Below are 27,788 nucleotides of genomic sequence, written 5' to 3'. Positions count from 1 at the left end.
CCAGTGACAGCCTTTCTCCAGATGGGACGCAGGGGTTTGGGGATGTGCTGGGACCCCCAGACGGCCTGACCTTGTCTGAGTGCTCTGGGCTCCAGGCGAGCCCCGGCTGCTCACGGCTTGGCAGAGCGGCTGCCGCCAGGGACTGCAGCTTTGGAACAGCTCAGGGAAGCCACCCCCTCCAGATGGAGAGGTCAGGCCGGACCACAGCACGCATGTGAGGGGCTGCGCCGGGAGGGCCAGGCACAGAGCCAGCTGCTCGCTCCGCAGCCAGCTCCGGCCTGAGCCCAGTGCCTCTCAGCTGAGGCCGCCAGAGCAGCCTCAGGACGAGGGGTGGGGCCGAGCGGCTGGACAGAAACCCAGTGTGACCGACGCTCTGCCTTCTCTGGACATAGGGCAATTAGGAGACTCTCTTTGTCCACTACCAGGAAAAAAGAAAGTGGAAGAAAGACTAGACTCAGAAGTTATACTCTGATTTTATTTTTATTTCTCCAAAAGTTGTTTCTGTGTTTGATTCATGTAGAAAATCGCAAAGCCTCTTGTCTGTTCTGAGTATGCAGTGTCCACAGCCAGCTCGCTTCTCGACGCCACGTCTGCATTCAGACGCAAGAGCTTCCTTCCAGACAGAAGCTTGGCTCACAGCAGGGTCCTGCCACACAGGTCCGCACTATGGCCCTGTCCCGCAGCCCACCCCTCAGGGGCTGGCTCCTTCTTTCTTCTAGCACCTGACAATTTGGTCCCGTCAGAGGGCTCCATCTCAGCTGTCTGCTGCCCGCACAGCGGGGGACGGACGGCGGAGGACAGAAGCCTCAGATCCTGACCACCTGGGCGGCAACACACGGACTGCGCCTGCCTGCCTCGTCCACCGCCGGCCCCCTGAGGTAGAGTCGGCCGAAGGTGCCGCCCACCTGCCCTTTGGTGAGGCGCCCGGGGTTCACACAGACACAGCCGAGGATGTCCTGGGGAAGGAGGGAGAGGACGGCGGGTTTGGAGAGGCCCTAACCTAACTGTGGACTGATGTGAAAAAGAAGGAATCACTGGATGGTTGGACCCCAAAGAGTTTCATAGACAAAGGCAACCAAACACATTTCCAGTCAAATATGTTAACTTATTACTGGAAAACTTTGGATTCCTTCTGAGTCTCTCCAACAGAATAATGAGGTGACTTGGCAGAATGACAATCAGTTCCCAAACGTGGAGACAAACCTGATCTAGCTGTTTATTGTTTTCCCATGTGAAAAATCCCGTACCTCTTGAGGTTGAATTGCCTCCGGTTTGGCAAGAGGGGGCTGGTCTGGGTGGATTCCCTGTTAAGGCCCAATTCTAAGGTGGGCAGGGTCTTAGGGTAGCAGAGATCAGAATGACCTGAGAGCATCTTTGAAATACTCTCAGCTGAGCCCACTTGGTGGTCATGTCAGAATTTGGGGGAGAAGGCAGGCTACATATGTGAAACATTCCCCAGGCCACCCTCACGTGCCCTGGTGAGAGCCATCACTTGAGGCCTTCTCACTGGCCACGTGGGCTCCCGGTCTCTGGGGAGGGGTGGGGAGCAGGGAACACTGTCTACTCAAGCATTTTATCAACAGATTGATTTTCTGGTCCCACAACCTCCCCCAAAGAAACGAGGTCCCGGTGGGGTTGCTTACGCCACTATCCCATCAGCAGGTCTGTGAAGGGTGAGTGCCAAGTGGTCTAGAAAGGAAAGTCAAAGACTGGTTTTGGTGTTTCTGGAAAAAAGCAGACTTCAAACCTACCTTCACAAAGTACTTCAGCTCTGAAGGGATTATGAAGACATCTGGGGTGACAGGCAGCTGTGCGTGGACATAGAAAGTCTCATAGTCAATGGCCATGTCTTCTTGGGGCGGGTAGAGTGGGTAGAAGCTACAGAGACGGAGAGAAAAGTTAGCAGCAGTTGGTTTGGGGTCCCCTTCCCAGACTGAGCCCTTCTATGTACTGGCTTCTGTGCTGCTTGCATTCCTAGACCGACTTTTTCTTTTTTGTGTTTGGGGGGACAGAATGCAGGCTTGTCGTCACAGGGTGAAGTTCCCTGGCAGTGGCCCGGTGAAGGCTTTCACACCAAGCCTGTCCAAATATTCTCTTCACAGCCAGGTGATTCCAGCAAGCGTGCTCACCTCCTCTGGGTCAGGATGTGCTTGAGTATTCGGCTGAATCTGTCTGAAGTTCCAGAAGTACTGGGAAGGAAGGAAAGCAAGAACTAGAAGGCAGAACCTTCTCTTATAGCCCCTAGTTCTCTTCAGGGAAGACTTAAGCATTTAATAAACTAGAGAAGGCTAAATGACCAAGACATAGTGACAAGAGGATACCTTTGGGGAAGTTTAAAGACCTACCCACAAGTAGTCTGGTCTATTCCCACGTGAACAGGGAAGCAGGGCACTGCAAGAGCACGGAAAATCAGCAGCACCACAAGGCGAGCATGTAGCCGGGCTGACCCCGAATCTCAGACTTCAGCCAACGAGCACACACCCATCTCACTTAACACATGCATTGCTTCACACACTCCTTCTCGGCAAGGGCGATGGGAGAACTGCTGAACCGCAACTTGACAGATTTGGCAGGGTCTGATTCTCTGCAGAGCTACACAGTTTTGGTAACAAAAAAAACCCTTCAGAGCAAATTCAGTTCATTCTCCTCAAAGAGGACACCTATACTTGTTCAGGTCAAAAATTTGGGAGATGAAAAGGAAAGCAGAGAAGAAAATGTAGATGAATTTCTATGCCTATAAATTAAGTGCAAGGACAGAACAGATGTGGTTCTTTTGGGCCTTCAATAGTGTTTGAGACCCTCCTTAGACAAGTGGTAACAAAAACAAATGCATGGGACCACTCCTCTTGGACAAAGAGAAACTCCAATGGCCAGAGGATGTGGCATAGGGTCCTGCTCTCAGGACTATAGGGTCCTGCTCTCAGGACTTGCCAGTCAAGACTGTCAAGCAGCCCTTTGGTTTTCTTGGCCAAGGAAAGGACCTAGACCAGACAGTCAGCTATTTTTGCTTGGGGCCTGCAAAACGCGTCTTACCTACTGATCTCCTCAGCCCCCATGTGGAACAGCAGATCTGTGGACGTCAAGCCAAAGATCACTCCATTTATAGAGAGGCTGCTGGGCTCAGACACAAACTGTACTCGCTAAAATGAAGACAGATTGAAAGAAACATTTGCTGCACACCAAGAAAATTCTTTCCCATGAAAGTGGGGCGTCTCTGAGGATTGGGGAGGGAACCAAACCAATGTATAGCAAAACTTACAAACACATTTGCCTATTAAAAAAAGGAGTTTAAGATTTAGTCTGCATGCAAGCCTGAAAGGGTCTATCCACCCTCCACTTCAGGGACAGAGCTGGGTCACTGTGGCATGTTGGATTTTGGCTGCCTGCTGGTCAAGGAGGGGTTGCTGGTACCTTTTTGTCTTCTCGAGACAGATCGGAGTAGCTGAAAGGCGGCTGTGGGTACACCGGCTCGTGGTGCACATCTCTCAGTGATGGGACAAACACAAGGTGGGAACCAGAGCTACTTTGTCAAAAACAAACAGAGAAGGGAGAAAAATGAGTGCAGTTGAGTTGGAACAGCTGGACAACAGACTGGATGTGTCAGCGCTGGATACAAGGAAGAATCCCAGAACTGGACTCTACTCTGAAGAGAGATGTTGTTTCCCATAAGACACTAGGAGTGAAAGACAATTTGTTCTAATTCACACATGTCCATCTTGATAAGGCTCCGACTGCCCAGGACACACTTTCTCACTGCTCTGTATGGCATTCCACCAGGGAGAGGATGGGAATAGTTGCTTGGTAGAAAAAGGAGAGAAGAAGTGGAGATCTAGAACATCTAGAAAGACAAGGATTTCACCAAATAATCACAGCCTCAGGCTGGGCACTGTAGCTCACGGTTGTAAATCCTAGCACTTTGGGAGGCCGAGGTTGGAGGATTGCTTAAGGTCAGGAGTTTGAGACCAGCCTGAGCAAGAGTGAGACCCCATCTCTACTAAACAAAAAAATAGTTGGGTGTGGTAGCATGTGCCTGTAGTCCCAGCTACACAGGAGGCTGAGGCAGAAGGATGGCTTGGGCCCAGGAATTTGAGGGTACTGTGAGGTAGGCTGATGCCACTGCACTCTGGCCTAGGCAAGAGAGTGAGACTTTGTCTCAAAAAAAAAAAAAAGAAAAAAAGAATCACAACCTCATTCACTTCTAAGCAAAATGGCAAAAAAAAAAAAAAAAAAAAAAAAAAAAAGAATCACAACCTCAGAGTCAGAGCTGAAACCAAAGTTCTGACTCATTACACAACAGTCTCTCTGACACATAACTTGGTAAAGCATGAAGCTGGTGATCTTTCCTAGGGAGAAACCAGGCATGCTAATCAGACCCCAAGAATGCCTTAGTGTTTAGAAGATCAAACTGAAACCTCTTGACTAACCAAACACGGGGCTATAATCACTGGATACCCAAGACACAGACATTTCCAGACAGATGGGGAAGAACAGGATCAGCTTCTCTGAGCTGTCGCACCCCTCCCCTCTCACACAGGCACACCCTCCGTTCTTACTTCTGAACAGACTGTCTTGTGAAAATGAAAGAAATATTTAACAGCAACAGTAAAAGCATAGATGACAGCAGATGTCTCCTTTGATAGAGGCAGAAGGAGAATCTCTAAGGTTACAAGTCAGTGAAGAAAAAAGCTGTAACTCGAAGGGCCAACTGTTTATTTTCCCCAGCCACGCAATAGAGGAAAGGAAAAAAGTCTCGAAAGGTGGGTTAAACAGAAATGTGTTCCTTCTATGACAGTAGTGTGTACAGTTGTCACACTGCCGGTTCCCTTAGCTGTTCTTGCTTGGGAGAGGCCTATTATAAACCAAATAAGCATGAAGTGTACTTCAGGGGCATGTTTAAAATCTACCAATAGCTCTCATTTCCAGCTCCTTCTCTTGCTATGTGGCCCTCTTGGGCACAGGTATAGGTACTTCACTTGTGATAAAGGTGCTGGTGACAGTTGTCACCCTTATCACTTGTGTGTCGTGTCTGCTCAGAGTGTGAACTGAAGACTTCTGCAACAGAAAATCAGAATCTTGAGACCAAAGGTACTCTGCATGTTAGTTATAATCTCTTTAACATCGAGAAGTTCACTATAATTACATGAGTCCACCATTTGGGTGCTAGGAGCTGGTAAATAGGCCCCAGGGTAACTGGAACAGGACAATCTATGCTTCAGATCCCGAGGGCTCAAAGTTTGTGATGGACTCAAAGGACTGAGGTGCAGCTGGCTGCTGTCATGGCATAAAATTGCTATTTCAGTGTAGGCTTTGGAAAAACAACAGTTAAGAAAGGAACAGCTCTCCTGCTCATGGTTATAAACTGGCTATAGGGGGAGGGATCAGAAAAAATTCCAACTATGCTCAGCATTGCACAACTTCACACATCATGGTGGGAGGGTCCTCATAGCTTCTCCCTCAGACAGAAGGAGAACACGGGCTCTGCTTGGCTCCTGGGCTGGGTGTGTTTGCTTCCTCATTGGTTTTAGATTTTACCGATAAATCAGCTTATGCCCTGCATTTCTGACCTCTCAGGAATAAAAAGAAATTCCACCCGAGGACCATTTATATACTCCTTCTAGACGGTGGGGCGGCTCCCCCTGCCCTGTGGCACACTGGCACAGATGAAAGTGCCTGGTGGCGCTGGGCACTCGCCCCACTGTAACAAAGCCAGTTTGTTCTTTGTTTCTCTCACTGCTGTCAATACCACATGGGGTAAGGAGCCAAAAACAGAACCCAACCTCAAATTAAAAGCACCCAGCCAGAGCTGGGGCACTGCGGCACAGTCCCTGCCTGTCCCCAACGGCTGACAAGGGGACACAGCCCTGCTCCTGTGTTTTGGGGAGATTATCTCCTGAGAAGTGCTAAGCACTCTCCAGGTCTGATGAATTCCATCAGGCTCACAACAAATCTGGGGAAGAGGGAAGGCATTTGTGTCACCTTCGTTTGAGGGAAGGAGGGAAGAAGGGCCAGAACCTGCTGCAGGCTGTCACTGGCACAGCTCAAGTCCCCGACTCCACCCGCCCTCTTCACCCAGCCCAGATGCCTGCTCTACTGGCCCATGCTGCCGGTACAAGAAGGTAGCATTACCACTAATCAACTCTGGGATCAGTTCTCACGGCCAAAAGGCAGAAGATGAGACATCTTGTTTTAAAAACCACCTTTGTTACAGACTTGTTTCTAAAAGCCTAGCCTCAGGAACATTTGTTTTTTATGAACTCGGCTATAGGCAAACGAATCCCATGAGGAGAAGATCTATCACCTACACCAATTTCTTTCAAACTCTGGCACTGGAGGAAAAAAAGACAGGAATTGAGGATGTCAGCTTCCTGAATAACTTTCTACTTCTAGCTTTAGACTCTTCCTGGAACAGTGACTTTCCTCTCAAATTAGAACTGCACAGCTCTTTCATCACTGCTGTGACCTTCCCAGTTCCTTCCGTTTGGTCTATGGCAGGGATTCAAGTCCTCACCCTCATCAAGTCCCTACCATCCCTGGCTCTAGCCACAGAACCTGGGAAGCACTGACTCAGGGGAAGAGCTTGGGCTCACCCCAAACAATCACTTGCACAATGAGATGTTTGGGGCTTCACAGGATTTTGTTGTGTAAATCATCAAACACTTCTCAAAGTCATTCTGCGAAGATTCCCATGGAATGTTAGTTTATACAAAAAAGAGTGAGAAAAGGAAGTAAGTAAAGAGGGAAGAAAGAGCAAGGGAAGAGTGAGAGTCTATGTAACCTTTTCCTTTCAAGTATGTTTATCTTTGTGTTTTACAGAGATGCTTCCTAACTCAGAGTCTGCACTTGAAGTTCAAGGGTTCTATCTGATCTCAGTAGTTCAAAAGGATGAAAAGAACAGTAACTTTACTTTAAAACAGTTTCAGTTTCTTAATGGGAAACTCTGGAAAACCTAGGAAGCTTAAGATTCTGCCCAGCATTTTGAATTCTGACCTTCTTGTCCCTTCAATAATTGTTCGTAGACATTGCTTGAAAACATCTTCAAATGAACTTGTCAGTAGACAGTTCTGCAAGAAAGGAAAGGAGACAGATTTAGAGGGTAGACTTCTGGTGTTTAGTCACTTGCTCAACATGTTAGGCAACCCTTAGATGCCTGTGGGGCTAAGAGCTGAAGGAGATGAAAGATGAAAAGGGGGTGGTCTCTGTCTGCAAGGAGCTGAGTCTAGCAAGTTGAGAACAGGAGGGAAGACGGGGAAGAATTAAGCCTCTTGAATGGAATCTGAGAGAGACTAAAAGGAACAGTGCTTTGAAATCTTTTCTGTGGAAAGTAAAATATCCTGAGACAAAGGATAGCAGGCCTCAGCCCTCAGCCATAGAGAAGTCCTGTGAAGGGCTGCTTGTGTTTTATGCAAAGGACAGCAAGATACGAGCTACCAGCTTAGGGTAGTGGCCAGGAAAGGTACGTCATAGTGCAGCCCAGTGATTCAGACACTTGCAGTTATGCTACTGCTCTTTTGTGCCTTACTTAGCATGAAGCATCACACAATGGAACGTCAGGACAGATGTATTTATATTTTCCTCTCCTGGTTTCCAGACAGCTTTGTATTCTGGTGAAATGAAGCCCTAGAATTCAAGGTCTTTATTAAAAATACCCTGCTACAATGTTTTTTTTTTTTTTTTTTTGAGACAGTCTCGCTTTGTTGCCTAGGCTAGAGTGAGTGCCGTGGGGTCAGCCTAGCTCACAGCAACCTCAAACTCCTGGGCTCAAGCAATCCTCCTGCCTCAGCCTCCCGAGTAGCTGGGACTACAGGCATGTGCCACCATGCCCAGATAATTTTTTCTATATATATTAGTTGGCCAATTGATTTCTTTCTATTTATAGTAGAGACGGGGTCTCGCTCTTGCTCAGGCTGGTTTCAAACTCCTGACCTCGAGCAATCCGCCCGCCTAGGCCTCCCAGAGAGCTAGGATTACAGGCGTGAGCCCCTGCGCCCGGCCTACAATGTTTTTCTGATCAGCCACAGGGATTAATTAATTTCAGTTTGTTACAGATGTGGGATAAGCTCCAAAAGATGATAATAAAAATGAGGGCTTGACTGAATGCAAGCATCCAGTACTCCTTCCCACTCCAACCTGAGTCACTTACCTCCACCTGTTCATGCTTAGCATCCAGGAAAGGACCAAACTGCAAATAAACCCAAGGGGGAGAAACAAAGGCACCAGAAGAACAAGTCAGAATTACATATGTCTGTGAATGATTTCAGATAACCTCTACTAGCAATTCTCTGCCCAGGGTCCATCTGTCCCTCCAAGGTTACCTGTAGAGCCTGGGGACAGTTAGCAGATGGGATAGGGGGTGCCTCACCAATTCTGCAGGCGGAAGCAAGTGAGCCCTGGAAGGAGGGAGGTTCCCAGGGCCCAATAACCAGTACTACTGCCCCCTCTAACATTGGGCTTTTTTCTGACTTTCTATACCTAACAAGGGAAATTGACTACCATACTAAGAGTAGTACTTTGAACTTTAAAAAGAGATGCTCAGAAGTTCTACAAAAGCAGTGAAGGGTGGCAAAAATGTTGGGCTTTTAAATTTACTGAAGGTCTGTAAATAATGCACACCTCTCCAAAAATGTAAGATTAAGAACTAGAAGATATTTTTATTTTTATTGAGACAGAGTCTCACTCTGTCACACTGGATAGAGTGCAGTGGCATCATTGTAACTCACTGCAACCTCGAGTTCCTGGGCTCAAGTGATCCCCCTGCCTCAGCCTCTTGAATAGCTGGGGCTACAGGTGTGTACCACCATACCCGCTAACTTTTTCTATTTTTGGTAGAGACAGGGTCTCACTCTTGCTCAGATTGGTCTCAAACTCCTGACCTCAAGCAATTCTCCTGCCTCAGCCTCCCAGAGTGCTAGGATTATAGGCGTGAGCCACCGCGCCCGGCCTAGAAGATATTTTTAAAAGGGGGAGAGATGGACATGCTTCTTAAAAATTTAGAACTGCATTAAAACCCTTTTCTAAGAACAACTCCCGTTTTCCCACTGGTGCCTCCTACCAGGATGCAGACATCCGGCCGGTCATGGTTGATGACAGTGATCAGGTCAAGCAAGGGGTCATACGTGATACTGTCGGACGTGGTGTATGGCCCACAGGCAGCCAGGACCATGCTTTGCTCAAAGTCTAAAACAGAAAGGATTGTCTCGATTAGAAGGGGACAGACATTGGAGTAATGGGGGGAAAAGTGCCATAAAGGGAAAATGCCACAGGATTCCATTTATTGAGTCTCCTTATGTGTATAACTCTGGGGATCTAAGACAAGGAGGCCTCACCCCACCTTCCAGAAACACTCTACCAGGTGATAGAGACAAGCAGGCAGGCAAACACCTAGAACACGTGCTAGGCACTTTACTGGCAGTGCACATGAGTGATGCGAGGGCAATGGCAGTCAGGAAGAATTTACCAAGGTGAGATGTGCTCACACTTTGGAGAAGTTTCTGGGAGTGAGGGCAAGGCAGGGTACAGGAGAGCACTGAGCCTTGAGTGTGCTCAGTGTTAGGAGTGTTTGGTGGTCCAGTGTGGCTGGAGAATGGCAGATATTGAAGAGCCCAGAAAGACCGGCTGGGGTGAAAGGCCTGGAATGGGAGACTACTGGGTGACGAATGCAGGGGCATTTGTGGTTTTCTGGCCACCCATCTCGCCTTGCCCTTTTCCTAATGGCAGCTGCTTTCCTTTTGGAGAACCAGCCCTCTTCTCCACAAGACAGTTGAGGTGGGTAAATTAGATGCTCTGTCTTCTCTTCCTCTACATAAGGGGCAGGCACATGATCTAGATTAAGCCACTCACACTCTCCTCTCAGGATCTGAAATCTTGAGGTGAACTACCCAAGGACAGAAAAAGGTTGGAGCTAACCTATTCCAGCCAAGGTGCCCCAAGGAGACAGGTGGGGAATTCCTGCTACCTGGACACCAGAGTTGCTGGCCCTTATCCTGGTTCCAAGCCTGGGTTTCTAGCTGCCTGTCCAATCTGTGAGCTATCTTGTTAGTCTGAGCCAGTTCCTGTAGCTTACAACAACAAAATCCAAAGATTCTGACTTCTTTTTTTTTTTTGCGACAGAGTCTCACTCTGTTGCCCCAGCTGGAATGCCGTGGCATCAGCCTCGCTCACAGCAACCTTCAACTCCTGGGCTCAAGCGCTCCTCCTGCCTCAGCCTCCCGAGTAGCTGGGACTACAGGCATGCGCCACCATGCCCGGCTAATTTTTTCTATATGTTTTTAGCTGTCCAATTAATTTCTTTCTATTTTTAGTGGAGACAGGCAGGGTCTCGCTCTTGCTCATGCTGGTCTCGAACTCCTGAGCTCAAACCATCCACCCGCATCGGCCTCCCAGAGTGCTAGGATTACAGGCGTGAGCCACTGCGCCTGGCCGATCCTGACTTCTTAACATGCAATTGTACTAGTTTTCTATTGTTGCTTTAACAAATTATCACAAACTCAGTGGCTTAAAACAACACAATTAAGGTGTTGATAGGGCTGCCTTCCTTCTGGAGGCTCTAGGGAGACTTCGTTTCCTCACCTTTTCTAGCTTCTAGAGGCTGCCTGCATTCCTTGGTTCATGGCCTCATTTTCTATCTTCAAAGCCGGCAGCTTAACACTTCTAATCTCTAACTCTGATCCTCCTGCTACCCCTCTTGTAAGGACCCTTGTAATCACACTGGGTCCACCTGGAAAATCTAAGATAACCTCCACATCTCAAGGCCCTCAACCTAATCATACCTGCAAAGTCCCTTTTCCCATATAATGGAACACATTCCCAGGTTCTAGGGATTAGGAGCTACTGTGTAGTCTACCACAGCAATAATACCATGAACTGAGACAAAGAATTCAAGGGAAGAGTAAGTTTCATGTGGTATTGGGGCTGGAGACAAACTTAAGATTGGCTCTGAGGAACCTACAGGAAATGTAAACCCTAAAGTACACGGTAGGTGCCTAGAAGGCAACATCCATGTCTTAGTCTGTTATCTCCCTGAGTGCCTTGCTTATTTCCTTATTAAAAAAAAAAAAAAGTTTGTTAACAACCCACTAAACTGCTTCCAAAGGCTTCCCTGGCACACAGCTGAGGCTCCTGGCACCTTGGCCAGGTCAATTTCTTTACATTATCTGAATGTATTATCTGCATGCCACCCTTGCCCCCATAAATACATTTTCTGATAAAATGTGCAATCCCATAAATGCCTACATCTCATTCCTGATTCTAAGTCATCTCCAAGAATGACCTTGCACACTGTTAACGGGGTGCATGGGGTGTTACGATGTGCTAGCATTGGCCATCTGACTGCTAATTCTTAATAGTATTCTACTTTGCTTATAGAAGTGCTTTGAAATATTTTGAAGCAAACTTTGTCAAAATTTCTTCTTGGCCTTTTCCCATCTAGATTAGTTACCAAATAACATTAGGGTTCTTTTTTTTTTTCAAGCCAGCACATTTCTCATAGTTTATTACACAGCAAAAGCTAACTGAAACACATGCCCGTGAGCCTTACGGCTTAGGGCCAAGCCCATGGCCCCAGGAGGCAGAACCAAGCCCTAGAACACTTCCTGGGCTGGAGGACACAGGCAGGAGGGTCTCCATGGCTCCTAGGGGAACACCACCTGTTTAGAACAGAGACCCAAGAGGACCCTGAGAGAGGGAGTCTTTGGGGGATGCCTGAGGTCTGCGCTGAGCTGGGCCTGACTGGTGGCAGAGGCAGGCTGGTTTCCCGATGCTTGGGTGGGAACATTAGGGTTTCTTAGAAATTCTTTAATATCTTATTTTTAAATAACTTTAGAATTGTAGAAAAGTTGCAAACATAGTATACAGTTCCTGTATATCTTTCACCCCATGTCCCCTAATGTTTACATCTTGCATAACTACGGTCTATTTGTCAAAATTAAGGAATTAACACTGGTGTATTACTGCTTACTAAATTCCTGGCTTTATTCAGACATCACTGGTTTTTCCACCAAAGTCCCTTTTCTTTTCCAGGATCCAATCCAGGATGCCACACTGCATTTGAAGAAATTCTTTTTCAAACTGTACACCTTTTTCCTTTTCAAATTAACTTTCCTTATTTTTCTTCTTTTTTCCCTAATTTTACAGGCATAGAGCCAATGATCTTCTTTAAATACCTGTTAAACATTAGTCTTTAAATGATGCACTTGGTGTTAAGTAGAACCCAGGCTGTAACACTGCCAATCCTCACTGGGGTCAGATAGGTGGTCTTGCGACAAAGGGTTTTTGAACCCCTCACCCCACAAATTGGCTATGCCTCTACTGCTTGGTCACACGGCTCTTGAACAGCTTCTGCAGCTTTCTCGGGGTATGAGGAACCGCATTCCTGGACCCTGGTCCACCAATTCTCATTGTAGGCAAAACAATTTTTGAACCAAAACTTACCTCCATCCTCTTCAGTGGGCTGATAAAATGGAAGTGGCACCCCCTTAAAAACAAGACAAAGGCTCAACTAAGATTTTGCACCAGGCTTTGCCTTGGCGAGGAAAGGAGTGTGCATTGAGCAGGGTGTGTGTGCAAGTGCGCGGTGGGAGGCCGGTGGGGAGAGATGAGAGAGTGTGAAAGATGCACCTCTGTTTTTCTCCTGGAGCTGAAAGCCCACATAGCTGATGGGACCTGCCATTTCTCAATACTGCTCAGAGTGGCAAAGAAACCCAGGTAATGGGAGGTTACCATTAAACTCTCATAAAACACCCAGCAACAAGTTGGAACAAAATAGGTCCCTAAAATATCAGTATGCTTCTAGACAAGGATAGGAGAGAAGTGTGTCTTGCTACTTTTCCTGACATTCTGTGAAAATCTCTGGAGGATTACTGCCTAGAGCAGGGATAAGTAAACTATGGCCTGCAGCCTAAATCTAGCTACAGCATTTTTGTAAGTAAAGTTTTACTGGAACATGGCAACACTCATTCACTTACAAGTTGCCTATGACTGCTTTTGTACCACAATGGCAGAGTTGAATCACTGTGACAGCAACCATATGGCCTGCAAAGCCTAAAATACTTATAGTAACAGTTGCTAGAGCTAGTGCCAGATTCCCACTCTGTAGATAGAAAATTGACTAACAAATAAATGGGCTCTTAAAAAGGACCAGTTTCTAGGAGAGACGGTTTCTAGACATACTGTGCCTGGAGCAAACGAGGAGAGAAGGTGGGGGAACCACTGTGTACCTCATAGAGTTTGGTGGCAACCAGTTTTCTACCAGTGGTGTTGATTCCTTCCATAATTACAACCTGAAAGACAAGACACAAAACAGGATTGCTAAGTGGGGGAGATAAATGAGAGGCCCAGAATAAATTATTCTGAGGCAGTTAAAAGCACTGTCTAGCTACTCTCATTTTGTAATTGTAAACTTAGGGCATTTTTCTAAAAAACAAATTAAGGGGCCTTAGTAATAATAATCTGCTGTACAGGAATGATCTAATTTTCAAAACAATCCTGTGAGGTAAGAATTATTATTACCCATTTTACGGTTGAAGATTAATTACCTTGCCCACAGCCACACACCTTGTTGGATAGAGTTGGAATTTGAACCTGGGCAATCAGACCTCAGAGCCAAGGTCAGAACACACAACGGAAAACTGGAACCCCAACAATGGTGTCTGCTCCTGGGCCTGTGCTCCAGAGAAACCTCATGGCATGAGAGAGAGGAAGTGAGGAGCAGCTGCCCACAGCACACACACGCTACAGACGTGAAGAGCCTATCCACATGCCAGTGGACACATCTCTATTCTCACCTGTCCAGGAAACAGAGAATATTCTTTGAGCTCAGACAAATCCACTGGAATTTGAGCACCTGAGGAATGTTCCCGGTCTCCTTCAAGAATCACAGACTTATTGTTCAGCTTCCCGTTGCTGTCACAGCCAATCTGGCCCAGCAGAGTGACAGGCTCCTACCAAGGAAGATTGCAGTGTAAGAATGAGTTTTTGGGGAGGAGCTCAAAATCTGAAGTCAACAGTCAGCAGTGAATAGTAAACAGACCCCGAACAACAAATCCTTCTTTGGCAGGGCATTACTTTGACCCTGAGGTGAACACAGCATAATCACTGACTCTCAGGGTGGAAGAACTGAGAGTTCTCAGGGCATCAGGTCCACCTGCCCACCAAGACTTTCCAGGTGGCTGCCTAAGCATGAGCATCTCTAATATAGGCCCAGTGAATCTCTGGATAGCTATAACTTAATAATAGCTATAATTTATTGAGCTTAGTATATATCAGGCACTGTTCTAAAAGCTTACAGTGTATTAACTCATTTAATCCTCACAACTACCATGAGGTGGATATTACTGTACCCACTTTACAGATGAGGAGAACGATAAACAGAGAGGTCAGATAATTTAGTTATGGTCACAGTGGGAGAAGCCTGGGTTTGAAGTGCAGAAATGTGGCTCCAGAGCCATATCCTGAACAATACACCATACTGTCTCTCAACAGGAAGTTCTTTATTGAGCTAAAATCTCTCTCCCTCTGGCTTCCTCCGTCCTGTTCCTACTCTTGGGAGCAAGGGGAGGGAGTCTAATCTTTTCCCACATGAATGTGCATCTCTGCCTCTGCTCTGCTACTTCCTCCCAAGTCCTCCAAAACTTCCTTCTATGACATGGTTTTGCGTATCTTTTCCAACTGGTCATTCTTCTCTGGATGCAAACATATGACAAAGGTATCTTAAAGAATCCTCTAGAACATATCTTCCCTTAGATTAGAAAATGTTCTAGAGAGAAAACACTAGTATATATACCAGATTAAACCATGATGTAAAGATACTATAGCAGTTGGTCTATAACAAAAGAGTCCAAATCAAGGAAGACAGGAAGTTATTGTCCAGAGAACAAGACTCTGAAAACCCCACCCTCACTGTTGTCCTCACATTTGGATACTTGAATACTTCTATTTGTGAGAAATCTCCAGGGGACTACCTGCTTCACCGAGGGAACGAGGGAACAAAGCCTTCAATTTTTGCTTATGTGCAAGACCCTAATCCAGGTAGGAAGAAAATAATTCTCTGGTCACAAAACCAGAGAGCATTTATAAGTCTTTCTTTAGAAGAACCCATTTTACCAAATTCAACCAAGATAGATGTTCAAGCTAGAACATAGACAAGAAATGAAAAAAGAAGAAAGATGCCTCTTCACCATTGATTTTAAAATGTAAGATTAATTAGCAAGAACTATTAGAACAACTTACTTGTGCTGGGACTAGAAGAGGAGTGAAAGTCTCAATCTTGTAATGTTCCTTGAGTTCACTGCCAAGTTCTTCTATCTTACATGTCAGAACTGCAATCCCAGAGATGAAAAAGAGTTGTGTTTAAAACATTTCACTTGTGAAGAAGAAAAAATACAGCACATTGTAAATTATTATAGTCATTTTACGAAGCAGGAAGGGTGCCTGGGACATCTGGCCAATTTAAACTTTCTAAAGCCTTAGCCAAATTTCCAATATTTGGTTGCTGAATTTGGCTTTCTCTTTGGCCACAGGAGGTCCCATAGCATAATGCCAGGGAGTCAGCATGAACTCTCACACCCAAGCCTGCCCTTTATTCACATCCTCACTGCAATTTCAGGGAGGTCAAGGCAAACCTGCAGACAGCACCCAAAGAAGAAGCCATAAATGTCTTTAATTTGAATTCCTTTAAACAGTTCAAGTTTTCATTACTGGGAATGGTTATGTGCTTTTTCTTTAGCAAAGTAACATGACTTGGGAGAACTACTGATAGTATCGCTAATGTCCCTGCACTACTAGGGTATCCATAAGGACATCTGTCAACTTATATATTCAAAGGCAACCTTGGAACATGTTCTACCAGCCGAACTGACCCTTTATTACTTGCTCTAAACTCTTTCAGGTGGTTTTATATCTACCAGAATTTCAAAGGGAAAAATAATCACCTTCTCGAATGTCTGGAAGCTTCTGAAACATGGTTTTGTAGCTCCCAGTGAGTGGCTCTGGACACCCCAAGACTTTCAGGCTAATGTTTCCAGTTCCTCCTCTCCCAGACCAAGACACTCCCTGTGCTGAGCCAAAGGAAGTAACCACTTCTCCTCGGTTATTTCTCGAGTTGTATTTCTGAGAGGGAGTAGCACTAATTGGAAGCAAAACAGATTAATATTACTGTGTTCATATCCAAAGGAAGAGAGGAATAAAATAAGGTTACCTTTTAGAAATAGGGATTAAAGAAAAGGCAAGTTGGCCTCACATTTTACAAATCTAATCAGCTTAATAGGTTTGGACATACCCAGACCTTTAAAAAATTTCAGGAATGAGGGGCTGAGGAACACCAGGCTCAGGAATACCAAACATGTTTAGAGAAGTTTAGAGACAGAAACACATTTTAAAAGGTTGTCATTCTCTTGGCATTAAAACTAAACAAGGCAAAACAAAACCCAAACCCTGATTAAAAACCAAGTTTTATATACTATTTTCTTCTTATGAGTTTTTAGCATTTATTAGAACATCATTGGAGCCTGGATCTATAGATAAGCCAAAAGTTGCTGGGTACATATAAAAATTCTCACAATGTAGTTCAAGGTAGAAACAACAATAAAATGAAGCTAAACAAAATTAATCAACTTTCCCCAGTGCCTGTAGACATAAAGAGGTAATGAATTAAGTCTGCTGGTATGTAAACATTCCCATTTTCCAAGGCTCAACTAACAAGTTCTCGTATTTCTACTTCTTGACTAGTAAATTACACCTCCAAGAACACATGGATTTTGCTGATCTGCTTAGGTAACAGTGAGTTCTTCTAATCCTTTGGTTGTGAACATAATGTACAGAGAGGTCTATTTAAAACAGGCTTTGTTTAATGCACTGAAACTGTTGGAACCAGTTTTACGTGGGACATCATCGCAATTGGTGCCATTACTCCTTTCCACAGACAAGCTACAGAAAAAGAGCTTAATTAATTATCTCTATCTCCAGTGGTGCCTCTACCTGAATAATTTAGAAGTTACTTTTATAAATTACAAAACCAGTTTCTGTTGCCAGCTTTATTAGTGTGCATTAAAAAATGACTAGGCAGCATTTTGCAGATTTCTCTGAGCTGTTCCCTGCAAAGGTCCGTGGGACAACCTTTTCAGCAGACCCTTTAATGAAGTGAGAAGCTCACATGAGGCCAGCTATGGGGTTCAAAGGATTGCATGTTTAGAATCAACTCCTATAATGGTGCTGGCACATCTATGAGAACCATCCCCATACGTCAAGTTGCAAAGAGGCCAAAGTCAGTAGGAGACCACATTAAAATCACATTGTGCTTTAAAATCTAAGACCACTCATCTTCAATGACTGCAGAGCTTCTATCACCACCTTTCTAAAGTGACAAAGCTGAAAACTCTTAAGCTCTGGTCAGTGTAGAAGAAGTGATACAAAGTAGGGGCAGCAACTCCTGGCAGTCGCACATCCCTAAATAGTTAGTTACCATCACTGCTCCTGAGCCTCATCTTGATGTGGCGGCTCCTAAAAACCCTTCTTCTGCTCAGCAGACCACTTACCTATGGAATTCTCTAGTATAAGACATGTCATTTACGGATTTCAAAAAAAATCACATATGATCTTTGTGGATTTATGTGCAATGGTGGCAGCAGGGAAAAAATACCAATTAAGTCAGTGTAGATTTAGTGACAAGAAAATTCTCAGAAACTAGTTGTAACCTGAGTGAGGAACAATAAACAGGTTATACAACATTGTGAACAAAGATACGTGTTTTTCTTTTTAATAAATAAATACTTTAGATTTAAAAAAAGAAAGAAAGAAACCCAACAAAACACAAACTAACAGAATCAGGTGAAAACCTATTTGCCTCTACTGGCAAGACTCATAGGACTCCTGGACTTCTGAATAGATGGGTTGTTTTCAATAGAAGATATCAGTTCCTGATCTAGGAAATGAGCCCTAGAAAAGTAGGTGGAAAGTGAGTTTCCTTAACTACTGCAAGAAACAGTAATTTTCCACAAAGGACGAGAAAGCAGGCAAGGCAGAGAGCAATAGGCTTTCCAGCCAATTCTCTGCAAATGCACACGCCCACTCACAGTTAATAAGTTACTCTGTAGTTAGCCTCCATTAGACAGCCTGCTTTTTGGCACTTGAAAGAAAGAGGAGTGAGGCCTGCTTTTTGGCACTTGAATTAATCATGATCCATACCTTGGAGAGAAACTTGATGGTGACAGGAGCTGGTGGGGGCTACGAGTAGACACACTCCTTTTTGTTAGGGGGGTTTCTGGTGTAGCAATAGCTCGCTTTTGAGAGCCCTAGAAATAAAAATGGAAAACAAAATCCCAGTCACTCTAGACCCAAGTTGCTCATTAAGTGTACGGTTCTTTAGGAAGAAAAGGGAAAAGGGTGCCCAAAGAAGGGCACAAAATAAGATTAGGTTAGTTCTCTTCTTACAGTCCTGTCCCCCAAACAGAATCCCATGAAGAAACCTTCAACAACTGTAACCGACATCCATCAGGACGCTGTCCCCATTTTGAAGGCAATTATGAAAAAGTATAAACATTTTCCAAAAAGAATCACCAGGTGGGCAATCTGTCCTGTCAAATCCTTCACATGTTCACTTTCTGTGCCCACCTCTCTTTGCTTTTGAACAGATAAGAGTTTTGCAATGTATATAGTTTTGACCTACATGTACACATTTTCTTGAGAAGGGATGGGACCACGTTACCACTTATTTTGGAAAAGTCTACCACACACTTTCAAAATTAAAGAAGGGAATGACTCCAGGAAGATAATGTAGTTGAGCTCATAGTTGGAAGTTAGCAAACTCACTGATGGTTTCTGGATTTGGTTCCTTTTTTTTGGCTCATCAACAAGAATCCAAAGATAAGCCAAGAATGGAGGCTGAAACCCACAGTCCAGAGACCTATTGCTCCCTAAAGTCTAGAATAATAATGACTATAACACAGCAAAGACAAAGTCCGGGCCCAGACAGCAACCAGGAAGCTAGCTGTGTACAGAAGCTTTTCCTGCCCTAGGGCTCCTCCTGGCTGCTAGTTTTAGTTATGCCATCAAACTGTCAACTGATGGCAAATATGGGACAGAATTTGAGATAACAGATTCAAAACCATCATTCAGCAGCTGCAATGAAAACTAGATTTTTAAAAAATACCCTTATGCTACCATACTTACATAATAACTATTTAAAAATATTCCTTAATAGTATTTTAATATTTTTCTAATTTTAAAAATATACAAATTGTGGTAGTTATAATCTCAGTTTAAATATAAACCTAAGTATTTTACATACTGATTGTTTTACTATATTATGAACATCTTTCCACATTGTTACAATCTTTATCCTTTTTAGTAGCTGTGCCATTTGATTGAATTGGTACAATAATTTACATAACTTCTCTATTGCTGGATTATGGGCTGTTCATAATCTTTGATGATTATACATAATGCTAAAATGGACATCTTCATGCATACAGCTTTCTCCATAATTTAGATTATTTCCTCAGGAAACATTTTTTTCTAGGGAGAATTATTGGGTCAAAGGATAGAAAAGATTTTATGGTTTTAATATACTTTCTCCAAAGATTCTTCTAATATACAGTAGGCTATAGTACTCTAGGGCCAGTGTTGTGGGGCAGGGATATTTCAAGAGAATGATAGTCTGTCTGCCAGGACATGACAATGTGATGGCACTTTGGTAAACATGGCATAGTCTGGTAGATCTAGTCCTCAGCCTTAGTGGTACAACTTAATTGTGTTAACATACTAACTTCAGTTATAGTTCTCAGGAATGTGATCCCTTTAACCAAGCTCGTGAGGTTCATTATTAACATTAAATACCAGTTTAAACATTTTTTTTTTTTTTTTTTGAGACAGTGTCTCGCTTTCTTGCCCAGGCTAAAGTGAGTGCCGTGGTGTCAGCCTAGCTCACAGTAACCTCAAACTCCTGGGCTCAAGCGATCCTCCTGCCTCAGCCTCCCGAGTAGCTGGGACTACAGGCATGAGCCACCATGCCCGGCTGATTTTTTTTTATATTATATATATTAGTTGGCCAATTAATTTCTTTCTACTTTTATGGTAGAGACGGGGTCTCGCTCAGGCTGGTTTTGAACTCCTGACCTTGAGCAATCTGCCCGCCTCGGCCTCCCAGAGTGCTAGGATTACAGGCGTGAGCCACCGCCCCCGGCCCAGTTTAAACATTTTAAATGAGAAATATAGTCACCAAGGGTACCATATTATCATATCTTAGGGTGAAGTACATTCTCACACTACACAGAAAGTCAAATTATAACCAAGGATGCCAGTTTATTAATTTACTAGAAACATAATTGCCAAGGATATGGGAACTTCAAATCCTTAGGCTAACAAATTCTCTCTCTGTTAGACAGGACATGTGGAAGCCAAATTATAAGCAGAAGATTTATGGTGAACATAGAGGCAAAAGAACAGCTATCAGTTGCACATGTGAAATACTTAATGGTGATAAGCTAAAACCACTGACATATTCACCTTTATAGCAGAGATATACCTGTCCCCAAGACCTGACAAGGATCGGGCAACATCATCCTAGCACTGTCAGTATGGGAAAAGCCAACGTTCATACTTTGACTCTTTTATCATGCTGCCATTGATGCATGGCCTAACAATGATGGAAGAACTTCCATTTGAGGGGTAGTATTCTAAGCATTTCACATATCTCCAGCCCAGACACACAGTATCTCTTTTAAGCTTCAGACACATATTTCAAATTGTTTGCTCAACATTCCAATCCAACTCATTTAGTGTGGATTCCATAGTCACAAATTTTGTTTCATAGTTTAGTTTCCTAAGTATTTCCATAGCAGCAATGAGTATCCTAAATATGATATTTCAGTCATTGGAAGGGCATCTATATCAACAGTAAATTTGCTTCTGGCTTTAGCATCAGTCTACTGAGAACTGGGTTACCATGAGTGAATATGATCCAAGAATATAATCAACTTTGGATACACAGACAAATCAGATAAATTCCGGATCTGTGAAGCTGCCAATCAGATCAAAATTCTGGTGGCCTCACTGATACTGTAATTCTGTGAGATCCTGCCTAGACAGCCTACCAACCTCCCTTATTCAGAGGTCTGTCTTTCAACAACTATTAATATGTCAGGCACTGGGAAGACAGCGAATAAAGCAGTCTGCATCCGCAAGGAACTCTCATTCTAATGAAAGGGAGATAGACTAAAACAAAGAAATAAATATATAACATGTCTGGTGGCAATAAATTCTATGGAGGAAAATAAAGCAAGAATATAAAATAAAGGAGGGGAAGAGGGGGTTTGTTACTTTAGACAGGCATTCTCTCTGACAAGGAGACATAGGAGGTGGACATGTGCTTGGCACAACAGAAGCAGAGAGTGAGAGGGAGTGTGGAAGGAAGGAAGATGGAAACCCAGTGGGGAGAGTTGTGGGCGAGAAAACCTAATCTGACTTTCATTTGAAAGGAGCCCTTAGGCTGCTGTGTAGAGAGTTGGTTAGAGGTGAACAAGGCAGAAAGAGGCAAAGGGACCAGTTAGGAGGCTGTCCCAATCATTCAGAAGGAGACAGTGAAGCCGTGGACCTGATGGTGGCAGTGGAGGTGTGAGAGATGGCCAGATCCTAAAAGGAGGACTGATGGGACTGGTGGCTGAGTTGGATGTGGGGTGTGATAGAAAAAGAGGACTCAAGGAGGTCTCCAAGGTTCCTGGCCTGAGCAAATGGAAGAATAGAAGTGCCCTTCACTGGGATGTGAACTCTGAGAGGACTACTTTAGGGGGAAAATTAAGAGTAAAGTTACAGTCTCTCCAATCTTGACAAACTCTAAGAAAAATTCCTGGCCAAATGCGGTGGCTACACTCCTATTTATTATCCTGGCACTTTGGGAAGCCGAGGTGGGAGGATCGCTTGAGACCAGAAGTTTAAAACCAGCCTGAACAACATAGTGAGACCCCATCTCTAAGAAAAATACAAACATTAGCTGGGTATGGTGGTGTATGCCTGTAGTCTCAGCTACTTGGAAGGCTGAGGCAGGAGGATCACTTGTACCCAGATGTTTGAGGTTGCAGTGAGCTATGATGATGCCACTGTACCCTAGACCAGGCAACAGAGTGAGACACTGTCTCAAAAAAATATATATATTAAAAAAAAAAAAACTTTCCTTATTTCCTTTACTATGATATGAACCTGGTTTTGTGTTAACAATTTCATAGGGCACATTTTCTTGCTCTCCACGGACATACCTAAACTACTTATCTTCTTTCTTATGATGTAATTTACTTTGAAAAGTTAAGGTTTACCGTATGTCTATGGATTTCCACAATCTTATTTAGTATAAAGAGTAATTACTACTACTGAATATATTGCTTAGGGGCTTGTACTTTACCTATTCATTTCCTCTTCAAGCCCTCCAAGATGGTGGATCTTATCCTCTGGCTGTCAGCTTCTTGAAGGCAGAGCCCATCCCTGCCTGTTGCATTCACAACTGTTTACCCTGTGTTTAGTGCAGTGTTTGGCACAGAGTAGTTGCTGCATAACTGAATGAATGAATCTTGATTTTATACATAAGGAAACTGTAGCTTACAGAAATAAAACAACTCACCCAAGGCCACCTTAGGTCTTCTAACTCAAGACTTTAAAGGCAATGCTTTTCTGGCCGGGTGAGGTGGCTCATGCTTGTAATCCTAGCACTCTGGGAGGCCGAGGTGGGTGGACTGCTCAAGGTCAGGAGTTTGAGACCAGCCTGAGCAAAAGCAAGACCCCATCTCTATTAAAAATATAAAGAAATTAATTGGCCAACTAAAAATATATATACATAAAAAATTAGCCAGGCATGGTAGCGTATGCCTGTAGTCCCAGCTACTCGGGAGGTTGAGGCAGGAGGATCACTTGGGCCCAGGAGTTTGAGGTTACTGTGAGCTAGACACCATGGCACTCTAGCCCAGGCAACAGAAGTATAACTCGGTCATTCATTCATTCATAAATAAATAAATAAATGCAATTCTTTTCTAATGCCCTACACTTGACCTCTCGAGCTGGGGTCTAATACCACAGAACTGGATTATTCAATAACAGTATAAAACCAAACAACTATTTAAAAAGGGCAACTATGGAGAAATTATATTTATGGCTAACTGAAAAAGCAAGATAACTATAGGTTCACAAGGATTGAGATAATGTAAAACATTTAGGCATATAATCAGAAAGATATATAAATGGAAATATAGTAGGAACTGTAGGAAAGTGGTTGATTTGTTTTTCCTCAGATTTTCAAATGTTGTGATAATGTTTTTGAAAATGTTAGGTGTAGAACACAATTTCTAAACACTGTATATTTACCTTAGAGGGTGTGGTATAAGAGTTCAAGAGAGTTTCTTCCTCTTCCTCCACTTCAATTCTAAAAACATTGGTTAAGAAAAACAATAATAAACTTTCACCTAAGGTAAGAGCTGATTAAATAAGAAATCTGAATATTAGGCAATTTTGATTATTGTTTTTAAATTATACATGCAACTGTAGACAAAGACAATATGTGGCTTGGTGCAAAGACCTTCAAGCAGAAAAGGATACAGTTCTTGTATAGAAATAATGTCTCTAGCTCCTGCATGTCCACCATTCTTGAAGGCACTGTGCCGGGCTTTGGATAATCTTTTGCTCAGAAACTGAGGAATAAAAGATAGTAAATATATTATTCCATAGTCAAGTAATAGGGAAGGCATTTTCTAAGGCCTTGAGGTAATAATAGGTATTCAAAATATAGTCAAAGATATAAAATTCCTCAAAGTAAGAATTAAGAAACCTGTAATCCTAGCACCCTGGGAGGCCCAGGCAGACGGATTGCTCAAGGTCAGGAGTTCGAAACCAGCCTGAGCAAGAGCAAGATCCTGTCTCTACTAAAAATAGAAATAAGTTAATTGGCCAGCTAAAAATACATAGAAAAAAATAGCTGGGCATGGTGGCACATGCCTGTATTCCCAGCTACTTGGGAGGCTGAGGCAGAAGGATTGCTTGAGCCCAGAAGTCTGAGGTTGCTGTGAGCTAGGCTGATGCCACAGCACTCTAGCTGGGGCAACAGAGTGAGACTCTGTCTCAAAAAAAAAAAAGAATTAAGAAAATGCATACAGACTAAAAATAAAGACTTACCCCGTGGCTGTCTACAACACCTAACAATTCTAATAAAGCCAATTATTTAATGAAGACCTATGACTTGCTGGGCACAGTTTTAGGTGTTTTACATCCATTCTCATTTAATTCTTAAAATAATCATAAAAAATACAGATTATTAGAACCAATGACAGAAGAGGAAACTAAGGGTCAGGGACATTAAGAGGTCACATAGGGCCTGGAGTCCAGGTGTGAGTCAACACCCATACTCTTTTCAATATATCACAGTGCCTCCCCTATAGAGCAGAAGTGAGCCACATCATTACTTTGCTTACATTTTCTTCTTACCTCATGCTCAAAAGAGTTCAGGATCTCTGAGGTAAGGTCAACTTTATGGGTGCTGGTGCAGAAGGCTATGAGCTCGCCTACCATTCCCTCCTCATTCTGTCCATACTGAATACAAAGCTCTACCACTGTAGGAAGGAAAATTGGACAAGTAAGAACTTAGTTCATTTCTGGCAGCTTTCACTTTGAAAATAGAAAATAATCTTCTACTTATTCAATCACTATTTATTCAGCATCTACTAGTGTCAGGCACTATTGTAGGCAGAGAATACAGCAGCAAATAAAACAGAGAAGAATCCTTGTCTTCCCAAAAATTACTACTGGGGGGAGATAGAAGGCGGCAAGGGCAGAATCAGGGAGACCAATTAAGAGAATCATGGCAGGTCAGGCTTGGTGGCTTATGGCTGTAATCCTAACACTTTGGGAGGCTGAGGCAGAAGAATTGCTTGAGGCCAGGAGTTGGAGACCAGCCTGAGCAACATAGTGAGGCCTCTATATCTACAAAAAATAGAAAAATTAGCTGGGCATGGTGGTGTGTGCCTGTAGTCCCAGATACTAGGGAGGCTGAGGCAGGAGGATTGCTTGAGCCCAGGAGTTAGAGGTTGCAGTTAGCTATGATGATGCTACTACATTCTAGCCTGGACAACAGAATGGCAGGAACAAACAAACAAACAAATAAACAAAAAGAATTGTAGCAAAGTCCACGTGAGAGATGATAGTGGCTTGGATCACAGTGGTGGCAGTGGAGGTGACAAGAAGTGGGTGGACTCTGGATAGGATATATCCTGAAGATAAAGCCAGTGAGATTTGCTGACCAGGTGTGAGGTGTGAGAAAAACAAAGGAATCAAGGATGGGGCTGATGTTTTTAGCCTGTAAAACATGAAGGACGGAGTTACTATTAACTGAGATGGGGAAGAAAGCAGGAGCAACTTTGAGGAGGGGAGGAGATACCAGGAGCTTAGTTTTAAACATACAGTTTGCAATGACAATTAGACATTCAACTGGAGGCGTCAAGCAGGCCGCTGGACAGATTAGCCTGAAGTTCAGGCAAGAAGTCTGGGCTGACATGTAAACTTGGGAACCATCAGTAAACACATGGGATGTAAATCCATGAGACCAGGTGCAATCACCACGGGAGTGAATGTATCTAGAAAAAAGAAAAGATCCCTGACTTGAGCCCTGGAGTGCCTTACAGCATTTGAGAATGAATGTGCAAAGCCTGACACCAGGTTACAAGTAAGGTTAAAAAAAAACTAGATGTAGGAAGGTGAAGTGGTGGAGACACAAGAGCTTACTGAAATGGATTTAAGGAGGAACCATTTGAAGACAGCAAGTCTTTCGAGGTTTGCTATAATTGAGGAGAGAACTAGAGTGGTAAGTGGGGTCAATAGAATATTTTAAAGGCAGGAGTTGGAACCACATTTCTATGCTGGTAGGAAAAAAATCTTGTAGAGGGAAAATTGAAAACATGTAAGAGGGGAGAATTACTGGAGTGATGTCCTTAAAGTAGGTAAGAAGGAATGGGATGTAGGACTCAAGTGGAAAGTTTTGATTTTGCTAGAATATAGAGTTTATTCATTGCAATAGGAAAGAAGGCTAGGTACACACCACAGGCATGGGTAGGTGAGAAGTAATGGTGGTAGCTGATCAAAGTTTTCTAATGTTTCTATTTTCTCAGTGAACAGAAAGTAAATTCATAAGCTGAGAGTGATGATGGGATAGAAGGATGTTAAAGGAGAAAGTGGGCAATAGTCATCTGGAAGACTAGGAGTGAAGAGACCTGGGAAATATGGTATGACTGTCAGGCAACATTAAGTTAGTGATTATCCAAAATCCAGAATTCCAAAGCCAAGGTATTCCTATGTGAGATGGAAGCAACAGGCATCTTGGACTGAGCCTTTGCAAATTTGGCTCACGTAACTAATTTCTCTTGTTACGATCAGGTTTTTCACTTAAGTCCCCTTTTAAGAGGAGAATGCACTGGACATAAAGACTTGGGAGTATTCTGGTCTCTGTGAAAGGAATTTCTCATCATAAAATAATATGTTTGCATTCTGATTTTAAAGATAAAATAAGAAGCTCAAAGTGTTGCTAAGTGGTTAAGTTAGGTGCACATTCATCCCCAATTCTAAAACTGAAAACTTCCACATCTCCCAGAGTCTGTCTGCTTCAAATAACTCCTTACACTGCCCTAGAGCTTGACCATGATGCACCCAGATGATGGAGCACTGAGGCAGGGGATGTGGGTTCACAGACAGCTCAAGCAATTAACTCACCTTGTCTGTTTCTCCATCTGTAAACAGGGAGAGCCGACAAGCTCCCTGAAGTTCCTTCCAAAGCTAAAATTCAATTTTAGGAACCCACCTCAAGGGATTCACATTTACACAGACCAACAGCTTTGATGAGAGAACTAATGGATCAGCAGAAGTTTAACGTGTAGGCTGGAAAGGGAGGAGCTGAGAATAAAAAGCTACACTTCAAAAAACCCACATATCTTGTTTTATTACCAGAGCTTAAACAATTTCCAAGCTTAGAGATGCCACCGGGGCCTAGTCTCAACCGAGCATGTCCCATTTCACCTTCCAGAAACTTCGCATTGATTTAAAACCATGCTTCATATTCCTATTTTTGATTTGGGATACAAGCAGTACCCCGCTAGCATTTCAAAGTCCTCATATCCCAAATCTCAAAACTCAGTTTAATTCATCTCACAGCCACCGAAAACTCCAATCGAAGGGAGGTGAAACCTGGAAGCGCTCCCCTTTCGGTTCTAGGCGCCAGGGAACACGGGCAAGAGAGTGGACCAAGGCTAGGGCCAGGGAAGAGGCAAGGAACTCACATTTCTCAATCAAAGCCTCCTCGCAGTCTAGGCCGAAGATCTGCAGCTCCTCCGCCAGCTTCTGGGCGGACGCGGACATGGTCGTCCAGTGGGGAGGCCGCGGAGCCAGCCCAGCTCGACCTGCACCCAAGAGACTCACAAGGTCCTTCTTATCCTTTCACCCTTCTCGGACCGAGACGGGAGGTGACCAAATGGCCCAACACCTCAGGCCGTCCGTCAGAAGGCCCCTGCTGCCAGTCACAGAGAAATACTTTTTTTAAAAATGTGGGGGTAGCCCCCAAACGCCCCGAAGGGAGGAAGCAGAAATCTCGAGAGGTCGCTCTTCTCGGAAGAACCTCCAGCTTCCTAAAAGCTACCGCTGAGCTTTTCAGTGACCGCGGCAGAACTAGGCAGCCGGCAAAAACCCGCCAAATGGTTTGTGCAGCGCACGCATGCGCGAAACCCTCGAGACCCGCAACCCCACCCCTTCCCCTGGCTCCCCACGGCGCATTCCCCGACCCTGCA

At 44.0% G+C, this 27,788-nt stretch overlaps 1 protein-coding gene across 1 annotated transcript; it reads right to left on the bottom strand.

Annotated features, from left to right (window-relative positions):
* Positions 1-464: 464 nt before the first annotated feature.
* Positions 465-27,700, bottom strand: POLA2 (DNA polymerase alpha 2, accessory subunit). Its single transcript, XM_012778052.3, has 18 exons — positions 27,285-27,700; positions 24,448-24,572; positions 23,566-23,657; positions 23,335-23,392; positions 18,175-18,281; positions 15,924-16,117; positions 15,223-15,311; positions 13,779-13,934; positions 13,212-13,274; positions 12,427-12,469; positions 9,050-9,174; positions 8,141-8,179; positions 6,988-7,061; positions 3,412-3,520; positions 3,034-3,140; positions 2,130-2,189; positions 1,752-1,878; positions 465-956 (listed from the first exon to the last, which is right to left on the bottom strand). Exons 1-18 carry the CDS (start codon positions 27,361-27,363, stop codon positions 807-809), a joined length of 1,797 nt encoding a protein of 598 aa, XP_012633506.1. The 5' UTR covers positions 27,364-27,700; the 3' UTR covers positions 465-806.
* Between the last annotated feature and the right edge of the window lie 88 nt (positions 27,701-27,788).

This window comes from Microcebus murinus, chromosome 4 (assembly GCF_040939455.1).
Source record: "Microcebus murinus isolate Inina chromosome 4, M.murinus_Inina_mat1.0, whole genome shotgun sequence".
In the NCBI taxonomy this organism is placed as follows: domain Eukaryota; kingdom Metazoa; phylum Chordata; class Mammalia; order Primates; family Cheirogaleidae; genus Microcebus; species Microcebus murinus.
Note: the sequence above shows the minus strand (reverse complement) of the source record. Positions and strands in the feature narration are given on the sequence as shown.